The sequence below is a fragment of the Cricetulus griseus genome, chromosome 3 (assembly GCF_003668045.3).
Source record: "Cricetulus griseus strain 17A/GY chromosome 3, alternate assembly CriGri-PICRH-1.0, whole genome shotgun sequence".
Classification (NCBI taxonomy): domain Eukaryota; kingdom Metazoa; phylum Chordata; class Mammalia; order Rodentia; family Cricetidae; genus Cricetulus; species Cricetulus griseus.
In genome coordinates, this window is record NC_048596.1 from 89,895,796 (window position 1) to 89,906,585 (window position 10,790).

The 10,790-nt window shown below is 48.2% G+C and overlaps 1 protein-coding gene across 3 annotated transcripts in view; it reads right to left on the minus strand.

Annotated features, from left to right (window-relative positions):
- Positions 1-9,542, minus strand: part of Ampd3 (adenosine monophosphate deaminase 3) — a 44,842-nt gene extending 35,300 nt beyond the window's left edge. Inside the window, exons 1-3 of one of the 3 annotated variants that reach the window (XM_027410079.2) lie at positions 9,266-9,542; positions 8,305-8,482; positions 4,587-4,812 (exon numbers count right to left, since the gene is read on the minus strand). In XM_027410079.2, the coding sequence (XP_027265880.1) occupies positions 4,587-4,812; positions 8,305-8,323 (245 nt within the window). In that variant the 5' untranslated portion in view covers positions 8,324-8,482; positions 9,266-9,542. Of the gene's footprint in view, positions 1-4,586; positions 4,813-8,304; positions 8,483-9,265 lie in introns of those variants that run through there. The other 2 variants (XM_035442291.1, XM_027410080.2) reach the window with 2 other exon arrangements.
- Between the last annotated feature and the right edge of the window lie 1,248 nt (positions 9,543-10,790).

Consider the following 10,790-nt stretch of genomic DNA (forward strand, 5'->3'; position numbering starts at 1 on the left):
TCCCAAACTAGGAGACCCATTTTGTGTGACAGTTGGAAATACAGACTCGTAGACTGGGGATCTGGAGACCTGCTGCTGTTGGCAGGCCTGTACCCCCAAAGCTCCTTGTCACCACTTATCCCAGAATATTGGGAGGACTCACTGATGGATGAGGGGCTGGGAATGTATCCTCCCTGGAGATGCTGGTATATGAATGGGCTACATAAAAGGCGCCTCCAAAGGGCCTCTCAGCCCCAGGGGTCCCCGGGACATCTGACAAATAGTCAAGGATCCAGGTGTCTTTCAGAAATGAAGCTATGGCAGGCTTTCCTCCACATGTCACTCAGAAGCAGCAGTTACGTTCTAGAAGGCAGCATCAGGTATCTTTCCAGAGGGCAGGACAGTGTCCTGGTTAAAGTGGGGGGGGGTCACAGGACATGCCCTGTCACTTACTATGTCCTTGTGCAAGTCAATTCAACTCCCAAGAGCTCTACATGCCTAGTCAGCCAAGTTGGGACACCAAGAGCACCCACTCCAGGCTTAATATGAAGAGGAAGGAAGTACTACAAAATTGGGAGGCCTAGGACTTGCCACACCATCAGCATCCAACAGCAGTGGGTGCTATTGCCAACCATCTCAGTAGCAGGAAGCCAGGGGGCAATGTTTACATGGTGAACCATGACCCAGACATGATGTCCTAAGCCTTTTACATATGCTGATTCCATCATTCTTCAAAATGCCCCATAAAGACTGATATTATCACCCCCCGCATTTTTAGATGGTGAAGAACCTGAGGCCCAGAAAGGTTTTTTGTTTTGTTTTGTTTTGCCCTGAGTTACAGAGCATGCTAGTGAGTGGCAGAACCCAGCTGTCCTATGCATGGTGGCAATGGGGAGGCAGGACCCTCTTCTTTGCTGATACCCACTGATCTCCAACCTGGCTGAGGCCTAGGCTGGACCCTGGGAAGTGAGAGGTAGACACAGTTCCCAAGTCAGGGAATCAGATGGGTACAAACCAGGAAACTTCTACCTAGCAGGAAAAGACAGAATACATTTCTGCAGAGTTTGCAGCAGGCTCTCTGGAGACCATAGAGTGCCATTTGAATCAAGAGTAACAAAGCCTCCATTTTGCTCTGGGCTTGGGCTCTGATGGGAAAGTACAGGCTCCCTCTGAAGATGCCAATGAAAACTTGCCTCAGACACTTATTATTCTTGGTAATACCAAATGCCAGGGACTCCTGCTTTCATTATAAGGGCCCAGAATGCCCTATTCACAGCACACAGAAGGCCCTGCGGAGCATTCAGCCCCTGAGGCCAGCCCTTGTGATGCCAGGGCAGTGTAGACAAGGGACACCACAGTCTGACTCCTTCTACTTTGCAAGGATGAACATGGCAGTAGGTCTGGGGCCAGCTACCTCCCAACACAAGGATAACACTCAATGGCTAGGGATGATGCCTTCCTTCAAGGGCTCAAGGGTACATCTGAGGGAAGGAGAGACTGATCTTCCAGATGGCCAAGCTCTGCCCCTGCCTCTTTATACAAATATCAACTTCATCCTTCCAAGGAAATGCCAAAATCCTATCCTGCCAAGAAAAAAAAGAAGTGGGGCTTGTTTTCAAAAGGGAGGACCTCTGCATTAGGGCTATGGCTCAGCTCAGCTGGTAGAAGGCTTGCCTCGCATGCATAAAACCCTGGGTTCCTTCCCCAGCACCATATAAACTGGGCCTGGTGGCTCACATATGTAACATCAGAACATAGGAGGTAGAGGCAGGAGGATCAAGAGTTCACAGCCAGCCTAGGCTACATGAGACCTTGCCAAAAAAAATTTTAAAAGAAAAAGTAAAATAAGGACCTTGTGAAAGGTCTATTCCAGAGGAATGTTCAATGAGAGTTCTAAGGTCCAAGGCATTCTTAGATGCTGAAGTCTGCCAGGTGCAGGGCAGACGGGGACCTTGCTAACAGCTGTACTAGAGACCCCTGGAAGCCTTATTTCTTTATAATTCTCCTTGCCCGGGAAAATAAGAAAATGAGAACTTCCCCATTGCTCTTACCTGAGACCTGCACTGTTTATTAGGAGCACAAAGCTAGCCTGATGGGTCCCAGCTCATTTCCAGCCACAGGGCAGAGGACTGCTCCTTCTGGTAGAGTGGGCTTCCTTGAAGGTGTGAGGGCCTATGGCTCTGGTTGGCTTGTCTACTTGTCAGTCTGCCACATGCCAAACCATAGCTAGTATCAACTGAAGCCACCCTCAACAACTCCACCTTTAAACAGTGCACTTTCGTTCTCATTCGTCCCCCCACTCCTAGCCCCCTCCTCATACACACACTTCCTTATCCATCTACATCATAGTACTTGTGCCACTCTTAGGCCCATTTGTCTCCAATCTAATCCATGCCCTCTCCTTCCTTTCCCAGGCTGTCATCTGGCTTCTGAATCAGATTTGGCCAATGGCAGAGACTGTGAGAACACAGAGGTCTAGGAAGGGTAAATCGAGGGATAGAATCCTGGCAGTGGGTCCAAGACCTAACATTAATGCACAAACTGACTTAGTGGAGCCCATTCTATATGGAGAGATAACTTGCCCAGCCTAGACACAGGGGTGTGGGGTGGAGAGGTGCCTTGCTCCTGCCTCAACTAGATGATGGGACAGACTTAGTAGACTTCCTATGGGAGGCTTCACCCTCTCTGTGGAGCAGATGTGAGGAGGGAGGGAGTGGGAGGAACGAAGGGAAGAGGAACTGGGATTGGACTGTAAAAATAAATTAATAAAAAAAAATACATGTTGCTAGGCGTTGGTGGCTCACGCCTTCAATCCCAGCACTCAGGAGGCAGAGGCAGGCGGATCTCTGTGAGTTCGAGGCCAGCCTGGTCTCCAAAGCGAGTGCCAGGATAGGCTCCAAAGCTACACAAGAAACCCTGTCTCGAAAAACCAAAAAAAAATAAAAAAGAAGAAGAGGAGGAGGAGGAGGAGGAGGAGGAGGAGGGAGGAGGAGGAGGAGGAGAAGAAGAAGAAGAAGAAGAAGAAGAAGAAGAAGAAGAAGAAGAAGAAGAAGAAGAAGAAGAAGAAGAATCCCAGCCTTCATCTTGGCCCTGAAGCCAGCTCTCAGCTGCCGTCTAGCCCAGCTTTCCCAGGTGACCCCAGCCCCAGATGCAGCTACACATCTTTCTGCTGTCCACTTCACCTAGAGGTGATGGCTGCCCTCTACTGCATGTCACCTCTGGCAAATCTCTCCCCTATTTGTATTCTCAGATCTCCATGAACCATATAACCAATTCCTTATACTATAACCCTATTTCCAGTATTGGGGTGGTTCCTGTTTTCTGGTTGTCTAACCAGAAACTAGTCCAGGTCTTATCATAACTTGTCATTCCTTTATTAATTTATACAGTTACTTAATTCTCGTCTCCACCCAATGTAAAATCCACAGGGCAGAAACTTTATCTGTAGCACACATTGTGACACCTACAGTCCCAGTACATGCTTGGCAAACAGTGAAGCATGTTAACAGAAATGAAAACAAGTAAAACGGGTGTTTTACCTAAATCCTCAAATTCCCCAAGAGAGAAATGCTATGTGAAAATGGTGTGTGTTTCTGTCTATGATCTGTTACCACAACAGCAGCAGGGGAGCCTGGGAGGTGGCTCCCTTGGTAAAGTGCCCACGGCACAATCATGAAATAAACAGTTGGGCCTGGTGTTACACATTTATAATCCCAGTACACAGGAGGCAGAGACAGGCAGGTTTTTGGAGCTCACTGGTCAGCCAGACTAGCTTAATCAGAGAGCTCCAGGTCTTAGTGAGAGACCCAAAAAATGAGGTGGAGTTTGGAGAGATGTTCCAGTAATTAAAATCTTATACTGCTCATTCAGAGGGCTTGACTCAAGCAGTTCACAACTACCTGTAACTCAAGATCCAAGGGAGCCAATACCCTCTTCTTTTTAAGCACCTGTGTTCATACTCCAGCACACACACACACACACACACACACACACACACACACACACACACTCACACACACACACACACACACAGAGAGAGAGAGAGAGAGAGAGAGAGAGAGAGAGAGAGAGAGAGAGAGAGAGAAGAGAGAGAGATTAGGACTTAAGAGATAGCTCACCAGTTAAAAGTGCATACTGCTCTTCCAGAGGACCAAAGCCCTCACAGCTACCTATAGTTCCAGAGGATCAGACAGGTTCCTCAGGCGTCCACATGCAAACATGTACATACCCACACATAGACACACATGCTTACACATCATTTTAAATTAAAATTAAATGTATCTTTCAATGCAAAACAAGATAGATAGTTTCTGAGGAGCAACTCCTAAGGTTGACCTCTGGCCTCCACATGTAGGTGCACACACATGTATGTGTACCCCCACACATGTACTTGCATGCACATGAATATGCATGAATACACACAGAGCATGACCTTTGATCTTTTCAAGCAGGCAGAGGCAGCAAGGCATCCTTCACTAAATTTCTAGTGAGTTAAGCAGCCTTGATTAAGAAAGCACCAGAGACCCAGGGACATGTCATCTCTCTCAGGTGTCCCAACTCAGGTCACACAACTCTACACACGTAAAAGCTGGGTCACAGGAACAAACCTTTTTGCCGTCTCCACAGACTTCTGTTCTGCCAGTTCCTTCTGGAGCTCTCTCTCCTTGGCTTCCTTCTGTCCGATGGGACAGTCCTCGGGGACAGTGAACAGGGACATAACATCTTTGCTGTCCTCTTCTCTGAGCACCTTAGCGAACACCTTCTCCGCCAACAGCCGGACTTGCTCGTCCAAATCGGACATGTTCAACTTGGGGAATTGGCGAGGCATCTCGGCTGACAAAGAACAAATGTGAGCCTTCCTGGCTTTGTGGATGTCCTGAGTCCCTAGAGTGAAGAACAGAAGGCCACTGACCCCAGGCCTGGACCTTGAGTCAGCTGTGGATATGGAGATGGGAACCCAGAGCAAGCCCAGCAGACCAGATTTCAAAATCAGCTTCATAAGTAAGTGGGTGTGAAGAGCTCACATTTCACAAGCAGCAAATGTCAGAAACCAAAGAAAGGACTGATCATTTAAGCTCCTCCATTTCTCCAACCTGTGGGAATGGCAGCCCCACCCTCTTTACTTTCAAAACTGAGAGGGTCAGAAGAGGGCTCAGAACTGCCCTTCTCAAGACTTCTGGGGGCCCCCAGTACTTCACCACTCCAGTTCCCTCCAAGAGGGAAGGCCCAAGCTCAAGGCTAACAGTGAGCCTCAGCAGAGCCCGGGGATATCCAGGACTACTCTTCATGCAAGAAATGGGGCCTTGTGTTGAAAAGAAGGACTCAGAGACCACAATCCCAAGTTCCCCCAACCTTCCAGAACTATCTAATAGAACACTATCTAACAGGAACTATCTAATAGCAAATACTTCAAAGGCTTTGAACAGTAACATTCATTCTTTACTCGGCTGAAAATTCATTTTCTAAAAGAAGTTTCCCTACCCTCCTCTCTTCACAGTCCTTTCCCTCCCTCCTTCCCTTCCTTCCTCCCTCCCCACTTCTCTTCCTTCTTCCTCTCTGTCCTGAGCACATGCACTGGGTAAATACACCCTGTCAACAGTCCTGATGCCTTCCCCAGGAGCTTTGTGAGGTATGGGGAGGGGGTCCCCCGGGGTCCCCCACCACCGCCTATTACCAGTTTCTTTAAGGCTATTTCAAGAGACAGTGGTTTTGTTGGCCAGGCTGAATGAGGATGGGATGGGTCTTGCTGGTCTTAGTCAAGGACAGGAAGCAATTACAGGGGCAGGGCTCATTAGGTCATTTCGGGTCAGTCACTCTTAGGCCTCAATTTTTTTCTCATCTGTGAGATTAAGGGACGCTGTAAGTGGTCTCTTGGGTCCTCTTATTGTAAGTGGTGGAATTCTAGGTAGTAGAGAGGTTTCCTGTGTTGGAGGCTCAGTGCACTGCTCTTCTCTGTAGCATGCGTGGTTAATTCATGACACACACACAGGAAGGAAGAAAACAGGCTGGTAATGGGCAGTCAGAGCCATGTCTGTGGTCTTGATTCTGAAACCAAATCCCTCCCTCCCCCACACTCCAGAGATGTGCCTTCCTGGGCCTCTCAGTCTAAGGAAGATGAGAAGGGAAGGGGGAGGAAGGGCCACCTCAGCATCCCACCTTGAGAGTTCAGAGAGCAGCCAGGGACAGCACATCAGCCAAGAACAAGCAGAAGCCTGTCCCCTGCGAGGAAGAAGAGGAGCAGAGATGGCTGTGTGGGAGGCTGGGGCCGGCAGAGCAGAGGTTCAAGATGAAGGTGACAGGGAGCCAGCTGAGGCAGTACCAAGAACTAGGCTTGGCAGGTAGGCAGGAGCAAAGCGGGACTCTGTGCCCCAACTCCTAGTCCATTGGTCAAGTGCAGTATCCTGAACCTCATGTCACGTCTCAGAAGTAGACACAGAGAGACCCAGACAAAGGGCAGCAGACAAAACGCTGCTGGATCAAGTTCCTGAAATCACCAAGAAGATAAACTGGACTAAGGAGACAGGAGCAGCCACATTTTTAAAACCCTGTGAAATAATTCTAAATAAAGAATTAACGTATGGAATTGCTCTGTGCTTTGATTACAATTATATAAAAATGAATTCCCTTATGATCAGGGCCATGGGAGTGTTGCACACTCAAAAAAATCAGACGGCAGGAGATAGCTGTTTTGGTTTGGGTTGCTTTTTGTTTGAGATAGAATCTTGCTATACAGCCCAGAATAACCTAATATTCATTCTAGTCCAAGCTGGCCTTAAATTTGCTGCAATCCTCCTGCCTCAGCTTCCTGAGTTCTGGGATTATAATGTATAAGCTGCTATACCCAGCTGGGATATCTTATTTTAATAATTAATACTACTATAATTTAAATTTCCTATTTTCATTTTGTTTTTGAGCTCACTGTATAGCGTTGGCTGATCTGGAGCTTGCTGTTGTAGACTAAGCTGATCTTCAGTTCACAGAGATCTGCCTGCCTCTGCCTCCTGAGTGGTTTAAAAGTGTGCACCACTACACATAGCTAATTTCAGATACTAAGATAATAGAAAAAAATGAGTGGTCTTAAGACTCTATAAGAGGAAAGTAAGTCAAACTTCTTCCTCCAATGTTTGACTGTTGGGCCCTCTCCTGCCTGACCCACACACAGAAAGATACTCTCTGCCTAGCTCCTATCCTGTGTATAACCGCTCCCTCCACCCAACAGATACACATAACCTAAGCCAGATACTCCACTCTGGACCCCCTCAAGAAGGGGCATTTAGACAGCCCTTATGCCCAAGGCGTCTTACACCGCAGCCCACCATCTCCGTCCCTGAGCTCTGTTAACTTATTCAAGTCAACCAAACATATTCTTCATCATGCATCTTCCTTACTCTTGATCCTCCCCCTTCTTCCTTTGCTCGAGTCTGTCTCCCTCAAACTGGGCCCCAAAAGAAACTATGTGCTCCTGGTTAGGCGGAGCCTGAGAGCAATGATGAAGGAGACACTGAATTCTCTGGGTCTACAAGGCACACAAGACTCCGGGATCATGGAACAGTGCTTCCCCACAAGACCCTTTCTTTTTTCTCTCTTATTTTTTAATTAGTGTAAATTCACTGTATGAAATAACAGGTTTCAGCATGTCATTTTCATACACGTATGTGATATATTTTAGTCATTTCCACCACCCCCCACACACACATTCTCTTTCCTGCTGACCCCTCCCACCGATATCCTTTTCTTTTCAGAACTTGCATGAATCAGCTAAAGGATTATGATGAGTGTCCCACACATGGTGAGGACTTTGGTCCAGGCTTCCATGTGGTCCCAGTCTTGCAAATGGACCTGTGTGCAAATGGACCTCAGTGGGCCTTGAACCCTGCAGCACATCTGCTGCCTTCTGGGCATCCTAGACGGATACCCTGCCATCCTGCCCCTCCCAAACTACTAGCACCTGCCAGGCCAGTCTTGCCAAGGAAAGCCCACTCTGCAGATGCCAAGTAGAGTTCAGCTCCAGCGGCCCCATCATGCCTGGCTTTCAATCATTTGCCAACTGAAGCCAGCAGGCTTGTGAGGTTTAGCTGTGAATTCACCAGCATCAGTCGGCTAATGATACAGCTTATCTTAATGCTACACACAGCACCCTCTGTTGAGCGTGAACAATTGTCCAGGAGTTAGGAAGCGCTAAAACCAATTTCAACAAATAGCAACTTTGCACAGCTCTAAGACCCCTCCGGAAAGGTGGCCCAATGCCACCAAAATCCTGCCATACCCTAACAAACTTGTTCCCGCCTCCTGCCAGAAGCTCAATGCAGAACCCATGTCACAGACCTGAGCCTGGTGTCTCCATAACTGATTCTGAGGATGCCACCCAGGCGATGTGCTGCCTGTGCTGCCTGGAGCTGAGTCAGGGCGGGAGCAGCTAGCTGAGTCCTCCCTGCTGTGGCTGGGGTGGGAGGTCTCTGCTTTGCATATCTGTGAGCAGGAAAAGTCTGGCCTGGAAATTCTCCTGCGAATACGAAATGCAAGTGGAAAATTTCCAAAAGCTCTAAAGGCCTCAGGTAATGCCGGTTATCCAAGGCAAAATGGATGTAGGATCCTGAACACCACGTCCTGGCCCTGCTCCCAGCCTTCACCAGAAGAAATGAAAGCAGCCCGTTCTGCTGCCCAGGGCAGCCACACAGGATAAGCTACCCTCCCTCCAACGCCCAGGCTCCAATGAAAGCGGAGCAGAGACTGGTGATACCATCACCTTGGCTGCTTCCTGTATGAACCCACTTTAGGCCTGATGGGACAATATGGCTCAAGTCATCGAGGGGATTCATCTATAGCAGGGACTGCTCTGCCTGCTCTCAGAAGTCCCATCATGCAAAACAGCCCTCCTGAAGGCACCCCACAAGTCGACAGAGCCCAACACTACCTCCTCCTTCCCCTCCCCCTCAAAAAAGAGGAAAGGCCTGTGAACTGCTTCCTCCTTGGCCAGGAAAGAACAGAGCCCAGAATAAGGGGCGGCCTCCACACAGAAGCAGACAGCAGAAGGGCAGGCAGCTGAGACAAAAGCCTACCCTACCCAAAAGAAGCCACACACCCAGGTAACTGGACAGCCTGACAAGCTCTGCCAGACTCACTTCAACATGATCCCTCTCTCTATCTCTTTCTCTATCTCTCCCTCCCTCCCCTTCTCTCTCCTACACATGCATGTACATACACCACACTCACAGACAGGACAGAAGCACCCCAAACCTGGCCTGACCAAGTTCACTCCAGCCCTCCTCTTCTCCCCACTACTCACAGTAGTATCCCAAAGTGCAGGCTGGATTCTGTAACTGTCCTTTCTTAAGTGACCCACAGAGGACAACACAGATATATAAAGGATTTACACAAGCCCTGTGTATACCCTTTCCTCAGCCCTTTAGGAAAATGGGGAGGTTGTGGTGATACACACAGCCTTCCTGTGACTTCAAACTGTGGGTCTAGGAAATTCCGCTGAGTGAAATGGCTATTTCTATGGAGCTGTTGAAATCCAAGGGAAAGGAGCCCAGAAAGAACAGGTCAGTTGTTTACCAGGAGGCTAGCTGTGGCCCTGTCCTGGACCTGAGTCACCACCTCATGTCCAATCAAGAGGCTGTGCCCACACTGTAAGATCTGTGAGCCCAGAGCAGGATTACAGTGCTGACACATGACCTGCTGCCGGGCTTTAGCAACGCAGAGATCACAATCCACCTGTCCACACAACTGTTTCATAAACAGTATAGTCAGCGGGCCACATACAACCTGGAAGGGGGTATGTTTATTCTTTAAATAATTTAATGTGCTCATAGCATAGGGAAATAGGAAGCCAAGCCCTTACAGTTATCAAGGGACTGAAGAGATGGCTTGGTGGTTAAGAGGGCTTCTTGCTCTTAAAGAGGACTTGAGTTCAATTCCAGCATGTATATCAAGCAACCACTTATAACTAGCTCTGACACCCTCTCTGGCCTTCAGGGACACACACACACACACACACACACACACACACACACACACACACACACTGTGTCAAAAGACAAATGGGATGAATAATTCTTACTAGCATTTTGGGAAGGCAATGATATGTGGGGAAAGTGATCAGAGCATCCTGGACCATGACTTTAAGTCCAACACACTCAGGTAATTTTATTCTCTTCCTTTAATGGGATTCTAGATAGCCTTGATCTAAACAAAGTACAGTCTGTAGAATCCAAAAGGGAAGATCTAAAAATACTGTTTTCTTTTATAGGGATCCCCACACAGTTTCTGGGTTTCTTTGTTTTGTTTTTATTTTCAAAACAAGGTCTCACTATGTAGTCCTGGCTGTCCTCAAACTCAGAGATCCATATGCCTCTGTCTCCTAAGTGCAGCCCAGTCCCCACAGTTTCTTCTGGCAGATACATCAGTGAGAAGTTCCACAGTAAAGAGAACTGCTGAACACACTTCACTGGCCATCCCATCATGGGAAAGAACACATATTAGTATCTCGTGGCATCAGAGCTAGGAAACACCTTCCACTTGGTCTTCAGTTTCCATTCTAGAGAAAGCTGCCATCCTGAGACCAAGCTAACTTTGAGGTCAACTCTACCAGGTCTAGACAGAGGAGTGAGGCAGGTCTGCTTTGATGACAAGGGCAGAACAATGGCAAAGGGCCTTTATGGCTAAATGACCAAGGACAGCTGTCTCAGGAGGACCTGTGATGCTCAAGACCTCACAGTTTACCTTGAGACTGGCACACTGTTGCTTCTTGTGGCCCACCAGATGTTTACCTCAGTGGACTAAGTGTTCATCCTTTACTCAAAGCTTCA